The sequence below is a fragment of the Phyllobates terribilis genome, unplaced genomic scaffold (assembly GCF_046119375.1).
Source record: "Phyllobates terribilis strain yellow unplaced genomic scaffold, ASM4611937v1 Scaffold_3__8_contigs__length_932513732, whole genome shotgun sequence".
Taxonomy (NCBI): domain Eukaryota; kingdom Metazoa; phylum Chordata; class Amphibia; order Anura; family Dendrobatidae; genus Phyllobates; species Phyllobates terribilis.
The window spans coordinates 622,148,924-622,176,123 of record NW_027362763.1 but is presented as its reverse complement, the minus strand read 5'-3'; the positions used below and the strand labels follow the sequence as shown (position 1 = coordinate 622,176,123).

Genomic DNA, 27,200 nt, shown 5'->3' with positions numbered 1-27,200 from the left:
CTAGGGTTGGGCTGCGGTTTGGTAGGGTTGGGCTGCGGTTTGGTAGGGTTGGGCTAGTGGTAGGGTTGGGCTAGTGGTAGGGTTGGGCTAGTGGTAGGGTTGGGCTAGGGGTAGGGTTGGGCTAGGGGTAGGGTTGGGCTAGGGGTAGGGTTGGGCTAGGGGTAGGGTAGGGTTGGGCTTGGGTTAGGGGTAGGGTTAGGGCTAGGGTTGGGGTTGTATTAGGGTTGGGATTTTTTCAGAATAAAGAAAAAAAATGATGACGATATGGCGACTAATGTTGAGCGCAAGTGCTCGCTGCTTGAGTTTGCATCGGGTGCTCGGGTATGCACGGAGTATTGTGGGTGCTCGAGTGATATGCTCGAGTCTCCGCCCCAAATGTTTTGCAGCTGTTATACAGCCCAAAAAAACTCGCGGGATTGCCTGCCATGTACAAGCGATCCTGCATGTCTTTTTTTGGGTGTCTAATAACCGTGAAACATGCGGGCGGGGACTCGAGCATGTCACTTGAGCACCCGCGATACTTGGTGCATACCCTAGTACCCAATGCGAACTCAAGTAGCGAGCACTTGCACTCAAGACTAATGACAACTTATTCAGTATGATGACCTAATGTTATCAAATTCTGTGTCGTACCTCTGGGTTCAAAGTGTTCACTATATACCCCTTGATAAAATCCTTGAGGTGTGTAATCTCCAAAATGGAGTCACTTGAGGGGGGGGGGGGGGGTTCCACTATTTAGACACATCAGGGACTCCCCAAACGCAGCATGGCGTCCGCTAATTATTCACGCAAATTTTGCAATCAAAAAGTCAAATGGCGCAAAAAAATTTGGGGTCTAAAGTAACATTTTTCTGAAAAAAAATAAATGTTCATTTTTTTTCTTCCACATTCCAAAAATTCCTGTGAAGCACCTGAAGGGTTAATGAAGTTCTTGAATTTGGTTTGCAGAACCTTGAGGGTGCAGTTTTTAGAATGGTGTCACTTTTGGGTATTTTCTGTCATGTAGACCCCTCAAAGTGACTTCAAATGTGATGTGGTCCCTAAAAAAATGGTTTTGTATACTTTGTTGGAAAAATGAGAAATCGCTGGCCAAATTTTAACCCTTATAGCTCCCTAATAAATAAAAAAAAAAATTTGGTTCCAAAATTGTGCTGATGTAAAGTAGACATGTGGGAAATGTTTTTTAATAACTATTTTGTGTGACATACAGTACAGACCAAAAGTTTGGACACACCTCATTTAAAGATTTTTCTGTATTTTCATGACTATGAAAATTGTACATTCACACTGAAGGCATCAAAACTATGAATTAACACATGTGGAATTATATACTTAAAAAAGTGTGAAACAACTGAAAATATGTCTTTATATTCTAGGTTCTTCAATGTAGCCACCTTTTGCTTTGATGACTGCTTTGCACACTCTTGGCATTCTCTTGATGAGCTTCAAGAGGTAGTCACCGGAAATGGTCTTCCAACAATCTTGAAGGAGTTCCCAGAGATGCTTAGCACTTGTTGGCCCTTTTGCCTTCACTCTGCGGTCCAGCTCACCCCAAACCATCTCGATTGGGTTCAGGTCTGGTGACTGTGGAGGCCAGGTCAACTGGCGTAGCACTCCATCACTCTCCTTCTTGGTCAAATAGCCCTTACAGAGCCTAGAGGTGTGTTTTTGTGCGACTCAGAAAAGGTGAACGGATGGACTCTACATGGCTGGTTCCCACCGTGAAGCATGGAGGAGGAGGTATGATGGTGTGGGGGTGCTTTGCTGGTGACACTGTTGGGGTTTTATTCAAAATTGAAGGCATACTGAACCAGCATGGCTACCACAGCATCTTGCAGCGGCATGCTATTCCATCTGGTTTGCGTTTAGTTGGACCATCAATTATTTTTCAACAGGACAATGACCCCAAACACACCTCCAGGCTGTGTAGGGCTTTTTGACCAAGAAGGAGAGTGATGGGGTGTTACGCCAGATGACCTGGCCTCCACAGTCACTAGACCTGAACCCAATCGAGATGATTTGGGGTGAGCTGGACCGCAGAGTGAAGGCAAAAGGGCCAACAAGTGCTAAGCATCTCTGGGCACTCCTTGAAGATTGTTGGAAGACCATTTCCAGTGACTACCTCTTGAAGCTCATCAAGAGAATGCCAAGAGTGTGCAAAGCAGTCATCAAAGCAGAAGGTGGCTATTTTGAAGAACCTAGAATATAAGACATATTTTCAGTTGTTTTACACTTTTTTGTTAAGTATATAATTCCACATGTGTTATCATGAAGTTCAATATGTCACGAAAAAACTTTCTCAGAATCGGGGATCCATTGAAGCGTTCCAGAGTAATTACCTCATAAAGTGACAGTGGTCAGAATTGTAAAAATTGGCCTGGTCATTAACGTGCAAACCACCCTCGGGGTTAAAGGGGTTGTCCCACGAACAAAGTACATTTTAATTAATAGATCTTAGAATAATATAATCTGTTATTTAAGATCAGTAACAAGCATATGGCCTAATTTAAATATTTAATTTTAATATTTAAATATTTAAACAAAGGCTAAAAAATCAAAGAAATCCTTGAACACAGATAATAAAGTATTATGCAAAAAAAAGTGCCCCCCCAAAACACAGTATGATACCCCCACAGTGAATTTCTCCACAATACCTTCCACACGCACAGTATGATGGCCCTTCTGTACCCTCTCCCTCAACCCCCCCAACAAAGAATGGTGACCCCATCACGGTATGATTCTCCAACTGAAATCCTCACACAGCCCTCCTTACAGTATAATGGGAAGAAAAAGTCCCCCATTCAGTTTAATGACCTAACATAGTGCTCCATACAGTGTAATGAGCACCACATAGTGCTCCATACAGTATAATGGGCACCACATTGTGCTCCATACAGTATAATAGCCCCACGTAGTGCTCCATACAGTATAATGGGCCCTACATAGTGCTCCATACAGTATAATGGGCCCCACATAGTGCTCAATACAGTACAATAGACCCCACAAAAAAAAAAAAACAACCTCCGACCATTTCCCTGCTGCTCCGGTCTCTCCAGATCCTCTGAACATCTCAGTACAGTGGGCATGTTGTAATGACGTCATCGGGTCCACTGTGCTGTGACCTCTGAGGCATTGGGGGACTGATGGGAGAGAGCGTCAGCTGATGCTCCCTCCTCCATCGTTATCTTCAACTGTATCCTCATCTAGGACGTTGATATAGTTCAAAGTGTGATGCCACGCGGGACACCCACTTTGCATTGCGAGCCAAATGTACTCATACTGTGGGCCAAATTTGGCCCGCGTGCTATTGTTTTGATATATGTGGTTTAGACCTTTTTTTTTCATATTAATTGTCAGCTCTGAAAAGAGTCTAGCAAAATTCCCAGTTGGGGTCAAAATGCATGACTTTTGTAAGACATGGGGCATCAGTGATGTGTCAACTGATGGCATGTGGACGCATCGATAAATCTTGGCCAATTTGTGCCATTTTACTAGAAGACCGAATTGAACTATACTGTACAGTCATGACCAAAAGTTTTGAGAATGCCACCAAAATTATATTTTCACATGATCTGCTGGCCTCTGGTTTTTATTAGTGTTTGTCTGATGTTTATATCACATACAGAAATATAATTGCAATCATATTATGAGTACCAATAGGTTATATTGACAGAATGAGTTAATGCTGCAAGTCAATATTTGCAGTGTTGCCCCTTCTTCTTCAAGACCTCTGTAATTCTCCCTGGCATGCTCTCAATCAACTTTTGGACCAAATCCTGACTGATAGCAGTCCATTCTTGCATAATCAATGCTTACATTTTGCCAGAATTTGTTGGTTTTTGTTTGTCCACCCGTCTCTTGATGATTGACCACAAGTTCTCAATGGGATTAAGATCTGGGGAGTTTCCAGGCCATGGACCCGAAATCTCTATGTTTTGTTCCATGAGCCATTTAGTTATCACCTTTGCTTTATGGCAAGGTGCTCCATCATGCTGGAAAAGGCATTGTTGGGTGCCAAACTGCTCTTGGACGGTTGGGAGAAGTTGCTCTTGGAGGACATTTTGGTACCATTCTTTATTCATGGCTGTGTTTTTAGGCAAGACTGTGAGTGAGCCGATTCCCTTGGCTGAGAAGCAACCCCACACATGAATGGTTTCAGGATGCTTTACAGTTGGCATGAGACAAGACTGGTGGTAGCGCTCACCTCTTCTTCTCCGAATAAGCTGTTTTCCAGATGTCCCAAACAATCGAAAAGGGGATTCATCAGAGAAAATGACTTTGCCCCAGTCCTCAGCAGTCCACTCCCTGTACCTTTTGCAGAATATCAGTCGGTCCCTGATGTTTTTTCTGGAGAGAAGTGGCTTCTTTGCTGCCCTCCTTGAAACCAGCCCTTGCTCAAAGAGTCTCCGCCTCACAGTGCGTGCAGAAGCACTCACACCAGCCTGCTGCCATTCCGGAGCAAGCTCGGCACTGCTGGTAGTCCGATCCCGCAGCTGAAACAGTTTTAAGATACGGTCCTGGTGCTTGCTGGTCTTTCTTGGGTGCCCTGGAGCCTTTTTGACAACAATGGAAGCTCTCTCCTTGAAGTTCTTGATGATGCGATAGATTGTTGACTGAGGTGCAATCTTTGTAGCTGCGATACTCTTCCCTGTTAGGCCATTTTTGTGCAGTGCAATGATGGCTGCACGTGTTTCTTTAGAGATAACCATGGTTAACTGAAGAGAAACAATGATACCAAGAACCAGCCTCCTTTTAAAGTGTCCAGTGATGTCATTCTTACTTAATCATGACTGATTGATCGCCAGCCCTGTCCTCATCAACACCCACACCTGTGTTAATGGATCAATCACTAAAACGATGTTAGCTGCTCCTTTTAAGGCAGGACTGCAATGATGTTGAAATGTGTTTTGGGGGTTAAAGTTCATTTTCTGGGCAAATATTGACTTTGCAAGTGCAGTAATTGCTGTTAAGCTGATCACTCTTTGACATTCAGGAGTATATGCAAATTGCCATTACAAAAAATGAAGCAGTAAACTTTGGAAAAATTACTATTTGTCTCATTCTCAATACTTTTGGCCATGACTGTAGATGCAAATCTTGTTTTTGAGGGCATAGATGTGGTTTTGTAGAAATGCGATTCTAGGTACAGAATTTGTGTACAGAACTGAATATATTAATATAAGTAGTTATACCCTTGTGTACTAACACGTTTCGGAGTGAACCATTAGCTAGCCTGCAGACAAGAGATTGGACAGCAGCATACTTGACAATCCTAACATCTGTCTGTATTTAGCATGCTGAGCATTGTTAAGTTCACAGTTGGCAGAGGATCCACCGTCTTGGGGTGCTCAAACCGCTTCAGGAAACTTTCATTGTTAGGGTATGTATACAAGACTCCTTACAAAAGCCAGCGTATCAGCATAGGAAAATGCCAGAAGGTTTTTTTTTAAAAAACTTTTTTGCATATAAATAGAAACAGATTCTTGAAGAATGGACCGGTCACTAATTTTTGCTGCTTCACTTTTGAAGCCTGATACGGTTAAAATAAGTTAGAAAAGACAGAACAAATGCACAGCAAGTTGTTTTGACAGGTTTTTTTTTCTATCTTTAACATTTATTGAGGGATTTTTCAGGTGGGTTCCAGGTGGAAAAAGTTGTGTGCACCTATTTTACTATTAAAGGATAATTTTTATTTTGAGAATTTTGATATTCGTAGAAATCCCATGTCTACTATGCGTCTGCGGCTCACCCGTGGAAACTGACATTTCTTTCCAGACAGCAGCATGTCAATTTCTACGGCGGGTCCTCATGCGGGCTTTCCCCATAGACTAACCTCTATGAGGAAAGTCCGCATGTGAAAAAAATAAATGGCGCCACTCATTTGCATGAAATGAGCGGAAGCAGCCGACGACTATTCCACTGTATCGGGGCCGCAGGCGGCTCCGGACATTGTGCACGTACCCTTAGAAGTGCTTGCATAGTGCAACAACTGATGTTGGCAATTATCAGGCCTCCTGTTTGTACTGAAATGAAGTTAGAATATAAGGGCGGATGGGAACACATTCTAAATTTCCATGTACAGATGTGTTATAATGTTTGTCCCTGGCAATCAGTGTGTTGTTACTAGTGATGAGCGAGCGCGTTTTGTTAACCCTTTCGGCGAGCATGCTCGGGTGCTCGCCGAGTATCAGGAATTCCTCACATGTATTAAAGCTGTCAAACAGTCGCAAATCATGTGCACGGAGTGATTCAAACATATCACCCGAGCACAGCACACCGAAGATACTAAGATACTCGAAAAACACCCGAGCATGCTTGTAAATCCCCAGTAACGAGCATGCTCGCTCATCACTAGTTGTTACCATATATTCTTATTACAAATGTGAACTTGCTAATATATAATACAAACTTAAAAATATGGCAAAGGGAATAGGTGCACCTCTGTACTGTGAACTTGCAAAAACATTGTTACTGTAAGTCTGGGCATACACATTGCTGGACCAGTCAAGCCAGTAATGTTTTTAGTAAACCCCATATACCCACCCACCAACAAAAACAGAAATTTAACCCAAATTTAACATTCCGATCTTCTCATGGAAAACAAGCCCCTGCCACAATACTCCACCCTTCCCATTGAGAACACGAATGAGGGGCTCTCCAAAGTAATGGCTGTCAGACGAGCAAGTGTTTGCTCATTGCTACCCAAGGTGTATGGCCACCCCTAGCACATGTTCCTACGTTCAGTATTTGGTCAGTATTTCACATCAGTATTTGTAAATCCCGAGTGGAACAGTCAGAGGAAAAGTGTAATAGAAACACGTCGGTTCTGCATTTTTCAACCACTCCTGATTTTGGCTTACACATACTGATGTAAAATACTGACCAAATACTGAACGTGGGAACGTGACCTTACAGTATAAAAGTCAACGAAAGACTATCTGTGTGCATCGGAAGAAATATTTGTTTTGTCTAATGTTCTGAAATGTTTTGCAAGTACAAATGTTAATAGGAAGTTTTATTTTTATGAGGTTTTCTGATTGCTGCGCAATGTACTATAATGATAGACAGGGGCCGAGATGAGCAGATATGGGTTATCAGGTAATTTTAGGTCATCTGAAATAGGTGGATTGCTATCTACACTTGTTCTTACAGTAAATAACATGCCCATGTTTCTGTTACCCTTCTAGGCTAAAGTGTTGTATGATTTTGTCGCTGAACCTGGGAATAATGAGCTAACAGTAAAGGAAGGAGAAACTATCACAATAACCAATAAGGTGAGAAAGCAAAATTTTCTATTACTGGTCAATGGTAACTACTTTATTGTCATACCTTATCCATATAGTGATCACTAGTGTTGAGCGATACCTTCCGATATCGGGAAATATCGGATCGGATTGGATCGGACCGATACCCAAAGAGTATCGGATATCGCCGATTCCGATACCGGAAACCAATGCAAGTCAATGGGACAGAAATATCGGAATGAAAATAAACCCTTTCTTTCCTTGTAGGTTAATTCTACATGAAGGAAAACAACTACGAATAATGTAGAATGTATTGGGGGAGGTGGGGGAGACAATAAAGGCAATCAAATGGAATAGCAGGAATTAATATATTTTTTAAGACGTTCTGAGTTACGGAAATATTGACTATGTTAAGTATTTTTATATTTTGTCAGATATTTATGTTTCACTACTTCCATGCTCTTCACCTTCTTTTTTACTTCTCCCACACTTTCTCCTTCATCATCCTCAGCATCTTTTTCATCCACTTCTTCTTCACCTTCTTCATCTTCGTCTTCTTCACCTTCTTCGTATTATTCTTTTTTTTTACATTCTTCATATTCTTCTTCTTCATCATATTCTTATTTGTGACAGGCATTCCTGTAGTTGTTATCTATAAAAGGTTGGACATTACACCTTTCGTTCTGCCCGTCACAAAACATTTACAACAGGATTTGTCCGCGTTCAGTTTGGCCTGCAGCAGCAGGTCTTTTCCAGGGGCACCACGAGGAGGAACGGACTCACCCCCATACACTGCTTAGTCATCTTCTGCTTATAATTTAGATATTATCTTTTGTTCTGATTTTTAGTCTTATGCTTAATGTTCTTCCGCTTTTTGTTCTGCAGCTTCTTGTATTTCTGCTTCTTGGTTTTCTGTCTCTTGTTCTTCTGTATCTTGGTGCTTGTCTTCTCTTCTTTGTCCTCTTGGTCAACTTCTTCAGGGTCATCTTCTTGGTCTTCTTCGGGGTGGTCTTCAGGGTCGTCGTCTTCGGGAGTCCTCGTCTTCAGGGTCCTCGTCTTCTTCGGGGTGGTCTTCAGGGTCCTCGTCTTCTTCGGGGTGGTCTTCAGGGTCCTCGTCTTCGGGGTCCTCGTCTTCTTAGGGTTGGTCTTCAGGGTCCTCGTCAGGGAGATCCAGAGTGATTACCAAGAACCATTTCAAAAAGCTTGAACTTGGAAATGTAGCAGAAGGTACAAGAAGGCTGAGGAACTACCGAGGAGCAGCTGACGATACTGGAACCCGGATGGGTAGCAGAAGGTACAAGAGCCAATGGAACTGCCGAAGACCAGCTGACGGTACTGGAACTCGGTTACTAAGTAGGCGGTACCTGTGCCAGAAAGCACTACCAAGGACCAGCAGACGTTGGTGGAACTTGGATACCGAGAAGGAGGCACCTAATCCAAAGGCACTGCCGAGAACCAGCTGACGGTACTGGAACCCGGATGGGTAGCAGAAGGTACCCATGTAAAAAAAAGTTCAAGGCCGCGAGCCGGCCGCAGTTACCAAAACCAACAGTCCTACAGGGGGTGCTTGTCCTATTGGCACTATGGAACCAGCCTTCATTGCCAGATCCCGCAGCCCACATAGAAGTCACCTAAACTGCAGGCACCTTAGAGTCGGCTAACCCGACTGCAACACGACAGGACAACGCATTGGAGGCAAAGTGATGTTGACACTACCTGGAAACAGCTGGCGTGCTGGAACCCAGGGTAAATACTAAAAACAGAGTGGAGCCAGAGGTGTATTTGGAGGAGGATTTAAATCAGTAGTACAGTGGATGTGGACAAAGCAGGAGAATTTGCCGGACACACAGCTGGGGATCAGCTGACGTTACTGAACCCCAATAACACTGGAGCAAGCGTTGACTGTGCAGACAGCACTTCTGAGCAGCAACTAGCGGTGTTGGAGCTCAGGGATAATACTGAAAACAGAGGAGCCAGAGGTGTAATTGGAGCAACTTTAAAATCTGTAGTAGTGAGAATGTGGACAGAGCAGGAGAAATTGCCGTCCGCACAGCAGGGGAACAGCTGACGTTACTGAACCCCAATAACACTGGAGCAAGCGTTGACTGTGCAGACGGCACTTCTGAGCAGTAACTAGCGGTATTGGAGCCCAGGGTAAATACTAAAAACAGAGGAGCCAGAGGTGTAATTGGAGCAAGTTTTAAATCATTAGTACAGTGGATGTGGACAAAGCAGGAGAATTTGCCGTCCGCACAGCAGGGGAACAGCTGACGTTACTGAACCCCAATAACACGGCAGCAAGTGTTGACTGTGCAGACGGCACTTCCGAGCGCCAACTGGCGGTGTTGGAGCTCAGGGATTACAGTTCAGGTGGTAGAAACATGAACAGAACAGGAGACCTGGATACTGTTGCCAACCAATTATTTATTCTGAAAGAGGACTGGCAAATTCATGAGAGATCCAGGCCTTGTTCATTTTGAGAAAAGTAAGCCGGTCAACGTTATCAGAGGATAGTCGCATGCGACGGTCTGTTAGTACACCACCTGCGGCACTAAAGACGCGTTCCGATAATACACTAGCAGCAGGGCAAGCTAGCACCTCCAATGCATACTGACTAAGCTCTGGCCATGTATCCAGCTTACAGACCCAAAACTTGAAGGGAGAAGAGCCGTCTGGGAGTACACTAAGAGGGCAAGACATGTAGTCTGTCACCATCTGACGGAAACGTTGCCTCCTGCTGACTGGAGCCGTCTGTTATGTTCTGCTACCAGAGCTAAGGAAAGAGAGGAGATCTGTCCCTACGATAGAACTCAGCTTAATCCCTACGATGTAACAGGGGACCTGATCCTGCGATCAGACCTGCTAAAGTCCTAAGCTAGTCTGTACGGAGGACTGGGAGGAATATGGGACACCTCCTAACAGAAATAGTAGCAGACAGACGAACAAACAAAATATATAGAACATAGAGGTCAGTAGACCAAGCAAACTAACAGAGCAAGACACAGAGCACAGGCTAGCTAGAAAGTAGATATACAATGAAGTCCAGCAAAGCCAGAAGGGCGGAGCAGGCTTAAATAGGCCAACAAGGTCATGTGACCAGCAAAGGAAAAAAAAACTAAGAGCAAGGTTCTAACACCGTCTCTGATGGTGTAGACATTTGTGGCGGCGGGGACACAAAACTTTGCCACATTTCGGCCATACTGGTCTTGCCTTGTGCTGAGGCGCTGCTTCTGCTACCTCTTTGTGCAGAGCTTCCTCCACTGCCTCGACGCACTGAGCTACTTTGTAAAGCACTAGCAGCACTGCTCTCGGTTGGAATGGAGAACATGATGGAATGCACCAGTGCGTCTTGGTACTCCCGCATTTTACGCTCCCGGTTCAACGGTGTTATGAGGCTTTGTAAGTTGTCCCGGTAGTGAGGATCTAGGAGGGTGGACACCCAATAATCAGCCGTGTTGAGAATGTGGGCGATGCGGCGGTCGTTTCTCAGGCACTGCAGCATGAAATCAACCATGTGCTGCAGACTGCCAACTGGCCAAGAAACGCTGTCCCCTGCTTGAGGCGTGATCTCTGCCTGCTCTGCATCACCCCACCCTCGCTCTAGATACTGACTACTAGAGCATTGTGTACCTCCCTCCTCTGGACAGATGTCTTCCTCATCCATTGACTCCTCCTCTTCCTCCTCACAAAGTGTCCCCTGCCTAGGCCTTTGTGAGGAACCACGTTGCGCAGACTGTAGAGAAGCAGATGGCATTTGTGACTCCTCATCCTCCACCTCTTCCAAAACCTCGTCCCTTAGTGCTTGCAGTGTTTTTTCAAGCAGGCAGATAAGGGGGATAGTCATGCTGACTAGTGCATCATCTGCACTCGCCATCCACGTGGAATAATCGAAGGCACACAAAACGTGGCAAATGTCCTTCATAGAGGCCCACTCAGTGGTGGTGAAGTGTGAACGGCGCGCACTGCGACTTGTTTGCGCCTGCTGCAGCTGGTACTCCATTACTGCTGCCTGCTGCTCACACAACCTCTCCAACATATGTAACGTTGAATCCACCTGGTGGGTAGGTCACATATGATGCGATGTTCCGGAAGACGTAATCGGCGCTGCAGAGCTGCAATGCGTGATCTTGCATTGCTGGAACGCCACAAGTGAGCGCACTCTATGCGGACCTTGTGAAGCAGTGCATCAAGATCCGGATAGTCCCTCAAAAAACTCTGCACGACCAAGTTGAGCACATGTGCCAGACATGGGATGCGAGTGAGGTTGCCTAGGCCCAGAGCTGCCACCAGATTTCGGCCATTGTCACACACTACCATGCCTGGCTGGAGATTCGCTGGCACAAACCACACGTCGCTCTGCTGCTTGATGGCATTCCAGAGCTCCTGCGCTGTGTGGCTTCGATTCCCCAAAGAAATTAATTTTAATACGGCCTGTTGACGTTTGGCCACGGCTGTGCTCATATTGGTCATCATAACAGGTAACGTTCACGGGTCGACGTGGGGGTAGACCGTGACGGCTCCTGCAGCGCTGATTCAGAGGAACTGGAGTATGAGGAGGAGTCAATGTGTACAGACTGGATTCCTGCAATCCTTGGAGTTGGCAGAACACGTACAGCGCCACTCTCAAGATCTGTACCCGGCTCCACAACATTTACCCAATGGGCAGTGAGGGAAAGGTATCGTCCCTGTCCATGCTTACTGGTCCACGCATCGGTGGTCAGGTGGACCTTGCTACTGACGGCGTTTTGTAGCACATGTTTAATTTTTCCCTCCACATGATGTTGCAGGGCAGGGACGGCTTGCCTGCTGAAATAAAAGCGGCTGGGCACGTTGTATTGTGGAACTGCCAATGCCATAAAGTTACGGAAGGTGTCAGTCTCCACCAGCCTGAATGATAGCATTTCAAGGGCCAGTAGTTTAGCAATGCCAGCATTCAGAGCCTGTGCTCGGGGGTGGTTTGCCGAGTATGGGCGCCTTTTCTCCCATGCCTGTGCTAACGATGGCTGTAGACTGGCCTGGGAGTGTGAGGATGACTGGGAAAGTGGTGCTGTGGGTGGAATTACACTGTGTCTGTGTACAACAGTGCCAGAGATTCTTCCATGGCGATCCTGTGAGGAAGCCGAACCAGCTGTGTGTGAGCTGGAGGAAGAGGCTACAACACGAGCTGAAGAGGTGGTAGGTGGCGCTGTAGGTTGGCCTAGGTCTTCAGTGTGTTTTTGTAACTCCACCATGTGCTTGGTCCACACATGTTTCCACATATTTGTGGTATTGAGGTTGCTGACACTTTTCCCTCTTTTCACCTTCTGATTACACAGCTTGCATTTGACAAAGCAAATGTCATCTGCAACTGTGTCAAAAAAGGACCAGGCACTGCAAGTCTTGGGAGCGCCCGCTTTGGATTTTGGAAGAGCCATGCTCCTAATGGGTGCTGAAGTGGAGGCTACAGGCAACCAAGTCTGCCCCCTTCCTCTCCCACCTTTTTGGGCTGTTCGGGGAATCTCTTCCTCAGAGCTGCTCCCACCACCTTCCTGTCCCGCACGCCATGATAGGTCAAGGACCTCATCATCTACACCACCCTCTTCAAACAACTGCTTCTCCTGGGTAGTCTCGACAGCATAGTACGCACCAGAAAGTGGCACCTGAGTCTCATCATCAGATGCGTACTGAGGTGTGCTGCTGACCATAGGCACTGGCCCACCTGCCTCTTCAGATTCAGAGAGACAAAACGAAAACGGTTGCGCATCACTGCATACTACCTCTTCTTCAAATTCTCGAATTCTGATTGGCTGGCCCCCTCTTTCCAAGCCAAGAGATTCAGAGAACAGAAGTAGAGATGGCTCCTGTCCAGGGCTCTCTGACTGCCTGGGCAATTTGGCAGGTGGTGAAGAGACAGATGGGTGCTTTCAGTGCTCAGGACCTGAGAGGATCTGGAACTAATTGAAGTCGATGCGTTAGCTGCCATCCATCCGACAACGGCTTCAATTTGGTACTCCCGCAGCAGTGGGGTACGGCTAGCTCCTACAAAGCTGCGCATAAAGGACTGTTCCCTGGTAAAACTGGGGGATGCTGAGTCACTGGTGCCCGCAGCAGGCACAGAATCCCCACGTCCTCTCCCTGCAGGCACAGAATCCTCACGTCCTCTCCCTGCAGAAACTCCACGCCCACGACCACGCCCACATGCCTTACTCCCTGCCTTCTTCATCTTGGTAGACTGATAAAGATAGGCAGAAAAGTACTAAGGGCTTAGTGTGCTTATTCCTGAACAGCTGCTAACAGGTATAAGAAACACGAATTTTATAAAGTGTGGACTAGACTTTAATATGAGCTAATGTGGCCTACACAACTGTAAAGTGGAGTGTTTGGTGAACTTTATTTAGGTTTTTTTTTTTGTCACAAAAAGACACTGGATGTGCCCAAAGATGTAATACCGATAGTAACACAAACTTTTTGTAGCTATTACAATGTAGGAAGGTAACCTACAATGCAATAGATGAGGCTGCAAAAAATAGGCTAATACTAATCTGGCTGGAGCTGCAGGGCACAATGCTGCAGAAAGGCTCCTCTAACTACTCCTATATAGTGTGTTTGGAACCAATTTAGCTGAATACGGATGGAACCACCACACTAATAGGAGAAATCAGGAAAAATTATGAATTGGCAAAAAAGGACAATGTATGAGGCAGTGACGCACGCTAAGCGCACTACAACCAGACGTGGCTGAAGCACACACTACAGGGTGAGCTGCACTCACACACACAGACCTTGCAGACAGCGGTGAACAGTGCAGATGCAGAGCACTGTGCACTAGCGCTGCAAGACCAAAAAAATTTCTCTATCTTCTCCTATATAGTGTGTTTGGAACCAATTTAGCTGAATACGGATGGAACCACCACACTAATAGGAGATATCAGGAAAAATTATGAATTGGCAAAAAAGGACAATGTATGAGGCAGTGACACACACTGAGTGCACTACAACCAGACGTGGCTGAAGTACACACTACAGCGTGAGCTGCACTCACACACAGAGACTTTGCAGACAGTGGTGAACAGCACAGAGAACTGTGCACTAGCACTGCAAGGCACGGCGATTTATAAAGTAGCTTGGGTAAAGCAGAATAGACCAAATAAGTAGCTAAAACTGTCCCTCAGAACAACAGCGTCCCATCCCTAACTGAATTCACAGCAGAGTGAGCTCAAAATGGCGGCGGCGGCTTTTATAGTGCATCATGACATCATTTCAGCAGCCAATCACAGCCATGCCATTAGTTAAGATGCCTACATGCCTAACAGGATGTGCCCACACTTCTTAGGATCCTCATAATAAAATGAAAATGGCTCATTGCATTATGGGAACTTCCGATTCCGGTATACGATATTGCAAAAGTATCGGAATTAAGTATCGGAATTCCGATACCGCGAATATCGGCCGATACCCGATATTTCAGTATCGGAATGCTCAACACTAGTGATCACTGATACAGTGCCTTGTGAACGTATTTAGCCCACTTGAACTTTTCTACCTTTTGCCACATTTCTGGCTTCAAACATAAAGATATAAAATTCTAATTTTGGGGGGAGGAATCAACAACAAGTGGGACACAATCATTAAGTGGAACGAAATTTATTGGATATTTTAAACTTTAACAATTTAAAAACTGAAAAGTGGGGCGTGCAATATTATTCGACCCCCTTGAGTTAATACTTTGCAGCGACACCTTTTGCTGCGATTACAGCTGCAAGTTGCTTGGGGTATGTCTCTATCAGTTTTGCACATCGAGAGGCTGAAATTCTTGCCCATTCTATTTTGCAAAACAGCTCGAGCTCAGTGAGGTTGGATGGAGGGCGTTTGTGAACAGCAGTTTTCAGCTCTTTCCACAGATTCTCGATTGGATTCAGGTCTGGACTTTGACCATTCTAACACCTGGCCATTCTAACACCTGGATACCTTTATTTTTGAACCATTCCATTGTAGATTTTGCTATATGTTTGGGATCATTGTCTTGTTGGAAGATAAATCTCTGTCCCAGTCTCAGGTCTTTTGCAGACTCCAACAGGTTTTCTTCCAGAATGGTCCTGTATTTGGCTCCGTCCATCTTCCCATCAATTTTAACCATCTTCCCTGTCCCTGCTGAAGAAAAGTAGGCGTACATTTACGCTGTTAGGCTGCGTGCCCACGTTGCGTATTACAAGCGTATATGCTGCAGAATTTCCGCAGCGTAAACGCTTGTAAAACGCATGTATATCCGCACCCCATGGTCCCCAATGGCATTCCGCAATGTCAATGCCCATGCTGCGGATTTTTCCGCAGCGTATATGCTGCGGCCAAAAATCCGCAGCATGTTCATTAATTTTGCGGAAGCGCAGCGGAATCAATGTGCGGATGGTACCCAAGTCTGGAGGAGAGGAGACTCTCATCCAGACCTGGGTACCAAAGAACCTGTAAAAAAATAAAGTTTATACTTATCTTCTGATGTCTTCCCGATGTTTTCCCGCCGTCGCGCTGTTGTGTGAAGGACCTGCCACGTCATTGAGTCATGTGACCCATCACATGACTCAATGACGTCACCGAAGGTCCTGCACACAACAGCGTGAGCCGCTCAAGACTCCGGACGGGGCAGAGAATGCATCGGAAGGTGAGTATACACTTTATTAATTTATTTTTTATCATTTTGATTCTTTTTTTTTTTTAACTATTACTTGGTCACACTATATAAATCCATGCCAGTTGCATGGATTTATATAGTGTGAACAAGTTGTCAAGCACTTTTCCAAGTGATGTTTAAATCACTTGGAGAAGTGCTTGATAACCCGCATGCGGAAATGCATGCAAAGACGCCTCACAAACGCTTCTACCTGGCGGGAAAACCGCATGTAAAATCCGCATGCGATTTTCCCGCCAGGGAGAAGCGTAAAAAATATGCTTCAGTTCCGCAACGTGGGCACATAGCCTAACTGGTGGTGGTGACATCATATCCTGCAGTTCCCAATATACAACGTTTTCCCTTGAACGCATTAATTAGGGAGTCATTTGTATTTGCAAATTAAAGGGAATCTGTCACCAGGTTTTTGCTGAATCATCTTGGTAACATAATGTAGGAAAAGAGATCCTGATTCCAATGATGTATCACTTAATTTACTGGGTGCAGCAGATGTGACAGATATTTGATGTAGCATGTAGCAGAGCTCAGAAAGAAAGCACCAATCACACCACAGCTTTCTGTGTACATTGTCTATAAACAGTGAGCTGCTTATCACAGGAGCAGGTGTGTCGGACCACTTGACACAAGGGATATGTAGTCTGGCTAGTGATAATCTTCCGGTGATAAAACATTCATTGTATGGAAACTGCATGCTGCCTAAGGCTATGTGCCCACGATGCAGAAATGCTCCGGATTTTTCCTAAGCATTTCTACATCTCCCTGGCAGAATAAACGCATGCGGATTGTACATGCTTTTTTCCTGCCAGGGACAAGCGTAAGTGAAGTGAAGCGGGTTGTCAAGCGCTTTCCAAGCGATTTTAGCATCACTCAGAAAGTGCTTGCAACCTGCATGGATTTATATAGTGTGACCAAGTTATACTAAAAGAATGGTAAAAAATAAATATTATACTCGCCTTCCGATGGGCCCCGGTCTCGTCTGGTGTGTTGGGCGGCTTGCGGTGGTCTAAAAGGACCTTCCATGACGTCATTTAGTCATGTGATAGGTCACACGTCTAAATGATGTCATGGCAGGTCCTTTTACACCATCGCGAGCCGCCGGGAAGCCAGGACGCATCATACAGGAGACCAGGGGACATCGGAAGGTGAGTATAATGTATTATTTTTTTTAATTCTTTTTTTTTTTACAGGTACTATGGTACCCTTGTCTGGAGGAAAGTCTCCTCTTCTCCAGAACCGGGTACCATCCGCACATTGAATCGCTTAATATCCGCATGTGCACATGTAGTCATGCGGATATTAAGCGATTCAATGCAAGTCAATGGTGGCGAAAACGCCGCGATTACGCAAAAATAATTGGTAGTGCTGTGGATTTTTCCGAATGATAATCCGCAGCGGAAATTTCCGCAGCATGTGCACAGCACATGCGGATTATCATTGGGGAACATGGCAGGGCTTCTACCAAGAATTTTTTAAGCTTTTCTGCGGCGGAATTGCCGCTGCGGAAACACTTAAACGCATAGTGGGCACACAGCCTAATAAATTACACATCCTTGAAACTTGTGTTTGCCAGAAAGTGCTTAAACAAGTTTGATTCTCTTTCTGTAATAGGTGCTCAGTCAAATTCAAAACTGATCCAACAGCATCACTTAGTATATAGAAGTCCTTTAAGATATGTCCACCTCTTAGCCCAATATAAATGATCATATATAAAAAATAGTCACTCTGCATTATTTTAATTGTGCTAATTCTGAGTTACCCTGCGTATTTTGTTGTGATTTTTAAACAGTTGTGTTGCTATGTGGCCTTATACATTTTACTGGAAATGGTTACACTTTTGTGTTGCAGTTCTTGGTTGTCCAGTTTTTACAGTTAAAACATATTAAATGGTTTGTTTACATCCTTAAAATGTATAACCTATCCATCAAGTGAAGTATGGGGCTGCTGTGTTCTGCTTACTTTCGGACGCTGCCAGCATTTGTTACATTTGATCGGTGGGATGTCGGACCCCCAACACTCCCCTATTGATTAAAGTATCCGGTTAGGTTCTGGGCAAACCCTTTAACCCCTTCATGACCGGAGCATTTTCCGTTTTTGCGTTTTCGTTTTTTGCTCCCCTTCTTTCCACAGTCAGAACTTTTTTGTTTTTCATTCAATATGGCTGTGAGGGCTTATTTTTTGCGGGACGAGTTGTACTTTTAAACGTCATCACTGGTTTTACCATATTGTGTATCAGAAAACAGGAAAAAAATTCCATGTGCGGTGAAATTGCAAAAGAAATGCAATTCCACAGTTTGTTTTCTACTACGTTCACTGAATGCTAAAACTGACCGGCCATTATTATTCTCCAGGTCATTACGAGTTTGTAGACACCAAACATGTATAGGTTCTTTTTTATTTAAGTGGTGAAAAAAAATTACAAAGTTTGCTAAAAAAATGGCGACATTTTCCGAGACCCGTTGCGGCTCCATTTTTCGGGATCTGGGGCTGGGTGAGGGGTTATTTTTGCGCGCCGGGCTGACGTTTTTATTGATATCATTTTGGGGTAGATGCAATGTTTTGATCGCTCGTTATTGCATTTTATTGCAATGTTGTGGCGACCAAAAAAACTTAATTCTGGCATTTTTGGATTTTTTTTTTCTCGTTACGCCGTTTACCGATCGGATTAATAATTTTTTTATATTGATCGGGCGATTCTGAACGTAGTGATACCAAATGTGTGCGTGGGGTTTATTTTTTATTTTATTTTGAATTGGGCAAAAGGGGGGTGATTTTAAACTTTTAGATTTTTTTTTAGTATTTTTAACAACATTTTTTTTTACACTTTTTGCTTCCTTCAATAGTCTCTATAGGAGACTAGAAGCTGCAGCAGTCCGATTGCCTCTGCTACATAGAGGCGATTAGCAGATCGCCTCTATGTAGTAGAACTGCTCATGTGCTATGAGCGGCGTCTAGGTGGCGCTCATAGCGATCAGCACATGACAACCACTGGGGTCTGCTGCAGACCCCGAGTTGTCATGCCCACGCATCGGTGACCCGCGATCACGTGACCGGGTCACCGATGGGCGGGGCTAATGCCGCACATCAGGTGCGGCGATGTTAAATGCAGCTGTCAGAGATTGACATCGGCATTAAACTGGTTAACAGCTGCGGGTGGATCGCGATTTCACCCGCGGCTGTTGCGGGCACATGTCAGCTGTATAAATCAGCTGACGTGCCCGATTCCGTGCGGGCTCAGCGCCGGAGGCCGCGCTGAACAGGGGTTGCCGACGTGATGCGTGCGATTATGTACCACGTCGAAAAAGGGTTAAACAAGTATGCCAATTATTTCACTGCACTGGAAGGTTACATTCTTAGCAGTTGACATCTTGATCTTTTTCTTATGAACATCAAAATGTTTTTTTTTTTTAACCACAAAAATTGTATTTTATGTGTTAATTATCTTTATATTCATTTACCATCTATTTCACTCTTTTTTTATGTTTCCTATTTTTTCATAGTGGAATAAGATCATAGTATAATAAGATAATTTAGAAAGGCACCCAGAGCAAAAATATTGGTGTTACTGGTTTTACTTCCCATAGTTTATAATCCCCATTTAAAGATAATCTTTCAGCAGGTTTTTGCAATTTAATCTGATAGCAGCATAATGTGGGGATAGATACCCTGATTCCAGCAATGTACCACTTACTAGGCTGTATACTGTAGTTTCAAAACAATCAGTGTTTTATCAACAGGAGTTTCACTAGAGGGCTAGATATCACGTTCAGGGCAATCCAGTTAATCTGAGTAATCCCACCCCCACCACTGATTGGCAGCTTGCCGACCATGTACAGTATACACAGGAACCTGTCAATCAGGGTGTGGACGAGGTTACATACAGCTCAGCATTCTGACCACTGCTACATTTACAAGAAAGAAAACAGGGATTCTATCCAAACTACACCAATCAGTCCAGTAAAAGACACATCTCTGGTATCAGGCTCTCTGCATTTATATCTATGCCTCTCTCAGATTTCATTGTAAAAACCTGCTGATGGGTTCACCTACTTTAGCCTCTTAACAGAAGATCCCATTACTGTACAGTTTTTTCTCATTCCCATGTACATGTACGTGATTTTTTTAACCCCTTAGTGACCCGACCAATTTTTTTAAATCTGACCAGTGTCACTTTATGTAGTAATTACTCTGGAATACTTCAACATATCCTATTGATTTTGAGACAGTTTTTTTGTGACACATGATACTTTATAGTAATGGTAAATTTAGGTTGATATGTTTTACGTTTCTTTATAAAAATATCAGAAATTTGACAAAAATGTTTTAAAAATTGCAATTTTCAATCTTTGAATTACTTTCCCTTTAATCCCAGTAGTCATACCACACAAAAACATTAATAAATAACATTTCCCTCATCTCTGCTTTACACAGCACCATTTGTAAAGTGTTGTTTTATTTTGTTAGTATTTTAGAAGGTTTCAAAATGTAGCAGTCATTTTTTCATTTTTTCAAGGAAATTTACAAAATCATTTTTATAGGGAACTTTTCAGTTTTGAAGTGACTTTGGAGATCCTATATGTTGGAAACCACCCAAAAGTCATACCATTTTAAAAACTGCACCCCTCAACGTATTCAAAACTGCTTTTGGGGAGTTCATTAATCCTTCTAGTTCTTTTCAAGAAGTAATGGAAAGTGGCTTGACAAGAATGAAAAAGTTTATTTTTACCAGCTAAATTTTGATAACTTATCAACAGGTCACTATAACCGGCAGACTCTAAGGCCGTTATTTGGTAGTTACCTGCCATAGCAAAAATCAGGACCACAGGGTGCCGCTGAGGTTAAGGCTATGTGCATCTCCCTGGCAGAAAAAAACGCATGCGGATTGCACATGCGGATTGCACATGCGGATTGTACATGTGTTTTTCCTGCCAGGGATATGCGGATGTGAAGCGTTCTTCACTTGCATTTCCGCATGCGGGTTGACAAGCGCTTTCCAAGCGATTTTAGCATCACTTGGAAAGTGCTTGACAACTTGGTCACACTATATAAATCCATGCAAACAGCATGGATTTATATAGTGTGACCCGAGAGAATGTCAAAAAATAAAAAAATATATATATACTTACCCTCCGATGGCCCGCACTGTCTTGCTTCACCGTCCCGGCTGCCGGCAGCGGTAGAGTGAAGGACCTGCCGACGTCAGCGTCGCGTGACCCGTCACATGACTGACATCAGCGCAGGTCCTTCATTCCATCGTGAAGTGTCGGGAAGCAAGGAGGAGCGCAGCGCGGGCTGCCAGAAGGTAAGTATATATTTATTTTTTATTTTATTCTTTTTTTACAGCTGGGTGTGGATGAGACTCTCCTCTCCACCCGGGTACCATCCGCACATTAGAACGCGCCAATTACGCAAGTACAGATGCAGTCTTGCGGAATTGGCGCGTTCTAATGCAAGTCAATGGCGGTGAAAACGCAGCACTTCCGCAAAATAATTGGTAGTGCTGCGTTTTTTTCCGCAATGATAATCCGCAGCGGAAATTTCTGCAGCATGTGCACAGCACATGCGGATTATCATTGGGGAACATGGCAGACCTTCTACCATGCGTTTTTTAAGGGTTTCTGAAGCATTTTTGCCGCTGCGGAAACGCTTAAAAACGCATCGTGGGCACACAGCCTAAAGAGGGAGCCCTCACACTCTGTTAAATATTTAGATTCTGTAGTCACTATTGACTGCAGAATCTAAGGGGTTAAACGTCCATTGTTGGTGTCAACACTGATCATGGCTGATGCAGCAAGTTGTCAGCTATAGTGTACAGGTGACAGCTACAGGATTGTCATCTGTCAGGGAACGCTAGTCTCTTTTATCCCAGGTCAGTAAAAAGTCGTCTATTGGTCACTAAGGGGTTAAACTGTCACTAAACTGTGACATGTCAATGAAGGCTACTGACTAATCACAGTGAAGGAGTATGGTTCAGACTGCTTACTTGGCTATGACTTTGTCAGTGATCTCACAGAGATGATCAGAGCCAGCTCTCAGAGCAAACACCTTGCTACAAAGATTAAACCCCTAGATGCCGCTGACGATAGCAAAAGCATCATCTACATGGTTAACAGAGTGAGGAGGCTCCTTCTTAAACCCCATCAGAACCTTGTGGCGTACTGATGGTTGCCTTAGCAATCTGAGGCCGATTAATGACCTTGGGATTTGTCAGCTACAGTAGCCAGCCAGGCAAGCAGTAGACAGGTCTGATGCACTGCAGTACAAATCTATTGCATTGTCAGACCATCAATGAAAGTATACAGTTTTTAATATATACTAAATAAAACAAAAAAACAATCAATATAATTTTTAACTCCTTTCCGACATTTGTGGTAAAAGTACGTCCCTGTGCCCTGGGCCTATTGGACCATGGACGTACTATTATGCAGAATGCGATCGCTGATGATAGTTATAGCTGACACCCGTTGCTATGTGCTAGAAGCGGTACCGCACCGCTCCCGGCACATTAACCCCGCAATGCTGTGATCAAAGTCGATTGCAGCATTGTGGGGGCAAGGGGAGGTAAACGTCGATACTTAACTCCTCTCCGGGGTTCCGCGGTGTCTGTGGCCGTGTGCCGGATGTTGTCATGGTGACCCGATGTCGTCATGACAATATCCGGGTCACCAGGAGGCAGGAAGTTACTTTGGTCATGTGCAGTGCGTGATCAAAGTATCTAATGCCTGTGCAGCACTGACAGCATGGATAGCACAGGGATACTGCTGCTCTCTATGCTGTACAGGCGATCTGAATGTAAAAAGTGAAAGTCCCATAGTGGGACAATTTGTAAAAGTACAAAAATATATAAAAAAAAATAATAATCCCCAAAAAATAAAAATATAATGTACCCATCAATAAATATTATTATGGAAAAAAAACAAACAATAAAAGTACACATATTTGGTATTGCTGCGTCCGGAGCGACCTAACCTATAAAACTGTCCCGCTGGTTAACCTCTTTAGTTTACACGGTAAAAAAAATAAAAAGGGAACAAAAAACGGTGCTTTATCATCATGCCGCCAAACAAAAAATGGAATAAAACGCGATCAAAATGACGAATGTAAATAAATATGGTACCGCTGAAAACGTCATCTTGTCCCGTAAAAAACAAGCCGCCATAGCGCTCCAGCCGAAAAATAAAAAAGTTATAGCTCTCAGAATCAAGCGATGCAAAAACAATTATTTTTTCTCTCAGTTTTTATTGTGTAAAAGCGTCAAAACATAAAAAAACAATATAAATAGGGTATCGCTGTAAACGTACTGACCCGAATAATAACTCTGCCTTATCAATTTTATCACACGCGGAACGGCATAAAAAAAACTAAAAAACAATTCCTGAATTGTTGGTTTTTGTTTATTTTGCCTCCCAAAAATCGGAATAGGAAGTGATCAAAAAATGTCACATGCCTGAAAATGGCACCAATAAAAACGTCATCTTGTCCCGCAAAAAACAAGCCCTTACATGACTGTCGGCCGAAATATGGAAAAATGATAGCTCTCAAAATATGGCGATGCAAAAACTAGTCTTTGCAAAAAAGGGTTTTTAATGTGTGACAGCTGTCAATCATAAAAACCCGATATGAATCTAATATCGCTGTAATCGCACCGACCCGAAGAATAAAGTCGTCTAATCACTTATACTGCATGAGGAAGGGGGTAAAAAATAACCTCTAGGGTTAAGGTTAGGGCTGTGCTAGGGTTGGGATTTTTTCAAAAGTAAAAAACGAAAATTATGGCGACTAGTGTTGAGCGCAAGTTCTCGCTACTTGAGTTTGTATCGGGTACTTGTGTATGCACCTAGTATCACGGGTGTTCGAGTGACATGCTCGAGTCACCTCCCCATATGCTTTGCGGCCCAAAAAAACTTGCGGGGATTGCCTGCCATGCACAAGCGATCTCCGCATGTTTTTTTTTGGGTGTCTAACAACGGTGAAACATGCGGGGCGGGGACTCAAGTATGTCACTCAAACATCCGCGATACATGGTGCACTTGCGCTCAAGACTAATGACAACTTATTCAATGTGATGACCTAATGTTATCAATTTCTGTGTCATACCTCTGGGTTCAAAATGTTCACTATACCCCCCCTTGATGAAATCCTTGAGGGATGTAGTTTCCAAAATGGGGTCACTTGTGGGGGGTTTCCACTATTTAGGCACATCAGCGGCTCTCCAAACGCGACATGGCGTCCGCTCTCAATTCCAGCTAATTTTGCGTTCAGAAAGTCACACAGTGCTACTTCCTTTCTGAACCCTGCCGTGCGCCCAAACACTGTATTTTCCCCACATATGGGGTATCGCGTACTCTAGAGAAATTGCGCAAAAGTTTTTGGGGTCCATTTTCTCCTCTAACCCTTGTGAAAATAAAAAAAAAAATTGGGGCTAAAACATAATTTTTGTGAAAAAAGCGACTAGCAACTCCACAAGCGAATTTGGTGCGGTCCTGAAAGACGCGCCACATGTCAGTGTCCACAGGTGATTTGCAGCTTCTGATGCATGCATAGTGAACATGGGATTTCTAGAGATCCCATACACTATGCTATAACATCTGGACACTGCGGGTTTGATGCTGTATAAACACACAGCGGCTCCTGACCGTGGCCACGTACCCAAACTCACCCGCAGCATGTCAATTTCTTTTGCGGACACGCTAGTCTCCGCTGGAAATTTTGAAGCATCATTATATGCGGTGGATTCACATGTAGCGGCAACAAAAGTGCGGCATTAGAACACAGCGTTTTGTGCTCAACAAAAATACGCTGCGTCCAAAGTGCTCCTGAATGCTGATCAGGGGGGACGTAGTGGCTAACGAACCAGCTGTGAGATGTTGACCCCTTTCTGACGTATGACCTAATAGTACGTTATGGTGACCTGGGCCGATTGGACTAATGACGTATTATTAGCTCATACGGCGATCGCGCCCGCACACAAGCGGTGCAGGGCGAACACCGCCGGGTGTCAGCTGATTATCACAGCTGACACCTGGTACTATGTGCAGGGAGCGGTCCCGCACCGCTCCCGGAACATTAACCCCCTCAATGCTGCGATCAAAGTCGATTGCAGCATTGCGGTGGCAAGGGGAGGTGATCGGGATACTCAATTTCTCTTCCGGCGTCCAGCGCTGTCTGCCGCGGCTTCCCGGATGTTGCCATGACGACCCGATGTCGTCATGACAACATCCGGGTCACCAGTAAGCAGGAAAATTCTTTGGTCATGCGCAGTGCATGACCAAACTATCTTCTCCCTGTGCAGCACTGACCGCCTGTATAGCACAGGAATGGTGCTGCATTCCTGTGCTATACAGGTGATCAGAATAAAAAAAGTGAAAGTCCCAGAGTGGGACACAGAATGAAAGTCCAAAAAGTGTTAAAAAAAAAAAAAAAAAATTGTAGAAATATAAAAAAAAAATAATAAACCAAAAATAAAAATATAATGTACCCATCAATAAATATTATGGAAAAAAAAAAACCAATAAAAGTACACATTTGGTATTGCCGCGTCCGAAACGACCTGACCTATAAAACTCTCCCACTAGTTAACCCCTTTAGTGAACACTGTAAAATAAAAATAAATAAATCATTGTTTTTTGCTTCGTTTTTTATCATCATACCGCCAAACAAAAAATGGAATAAAACGCGATCAAAAAGACGAAAATAAATAAAAATGGTACCGCTGAAAACGTCATCTTGTCCCGCAAAAAAACAAGCCGCCATACAGCTCCATCAGCCGAAAAATAAAAAAGTTATAGCTCTCAGAATGAAACGATGCAACAGAATATTTTTTTCTATAAAATAGCTTTTATTGTGTATAAGTTCCAAAACATAGAAAAACTATATAAATGTGGTACCACTGTAAACGTACTAACCCGAAGAATAAAGCTATCTTATCAATTTTACCACACGCAGACCAGCATAAAAAAAACCCATAATTAAATTCTGGAATTCCTGGTTTTTGTTTATTCTGCCTCCAAAAAATTGGAATAGAAAGCGATCAAAAAATGTCAAGTGCCTGAAAATGGCACCAATAAAAACGTCAAGTCATTCCGCAAAAAAACAAGCAGTCATATGACTCTGTCGACCAAAATATGGAAAAATTATAGCTCTCAAAATAAGGCGATGCAAAAACTAGATTTTGCAAAAAAATGTGTCTTTTAGAATCTGACAGCTATCAATCATAAAAACCCGATATGATTCTGGTATCGCTGTAATCGCACTGACCCGAAGAATAAAGTCGTCTAATCACTTATACCACACGAGGAACGGCGTAAAAAATAATAAACTTTAGGAATAGGATTGTGTTAAGGTTGTCTAGGGATTTTTTTCAAAAGTAAAAAAAAAAAAAGATGACCATATGGCGACTAGTGTCGAGCACAAGTGCTCCCTACTTGAGTTTGCATCGGGTGCTCGAGTATCCACTGAGTATCGCGGGTGCTCGAGTGACATGCTCGAGTCTCTGCCCCATCTGCTTCGTGGCCAAAAAAAACTCGCGGGGATTGCCTGCCATACACGAGCGATCACCTCATGTTTTTTTTGGGGTGTCTAATAACCATGAAGCATGCGAGCGGGGACTCGAGCATGTCACTTGAGCACCCGTGATACATGGTGCATACCTGAGTACCTGATGCAAACTCAAGTAGCGAGCTCTTGCTCAAGACTAAAGACAACTTATTCAATATGATGACCTAATGTTATCAAATTCTGTCGTACCTCTGGGTTCAAAATGTTCACTATACCCCTTGTGACAGTGTCACTGGTTTTATATGTGAGGGGAGGTATGTGTCACTCAGGATGCTCTCCTGTGTGAACTAAGACCTACTTTATTTTTCTACCAGCGTGTTATATGCTGGTAGGTTTACTCTGTTAAAGGGTGTGCGGTTTTATGGGAATGGCAAAGAGGGCGGGACGCCATTCCCCCTACCTCCCCTCAGGGTGTGGCTGAGCAATGTGTAAAAGCTCAGTCCTTTTTTTTTTTTTCTCTGGAGTGTGGTCTGGAGAGTGAAGTCTCCAGACAGTATTGTGGAAGCTGCAGAGCTTGTTACCTGTACAGTTTATGCTACTGAGAGCGGGCGGAACCCGCTCACCTATGGACTGAGCTATACTTTGTTTTGTTTTCCCGTTTAACCCAGGGGGGGTCTTGTTTATTTTTCCTGCGGAACCCTGCATGAGTTTATGCCAGATAATAAACCAGCAGAAAGGTAACCTGAGAACATGTGTCCTGAGTCTGCCTCTGAGAGAGCCCAGCGAGTCGTCTTGCCACA

General features: G+C 44.0%; 1 protein-coding gene across 1 annotated transcript in view; it reads left to right on the top strand.

Annotated features, from left to right (window-relative positions):
- SNX9 (sorting nexin 9) overlaps nucleotides 1-27,200 on the top strand; it is a 270,467-nt gene that overhangs the window by 87,305 nt on the left and 155,962 nt on the right. The window contains exon 2 of the mRNA XM_073671526.1: nucleotides 7,188-7,274. Coding sequence (XP_073527627.1) covers nucleotides 7,188-7,274 — 87 coding nt within the window. The remainder of the gene's footprint in view (nucleotides 1-7,187; nucleotides 7,275-27,200) is intronic.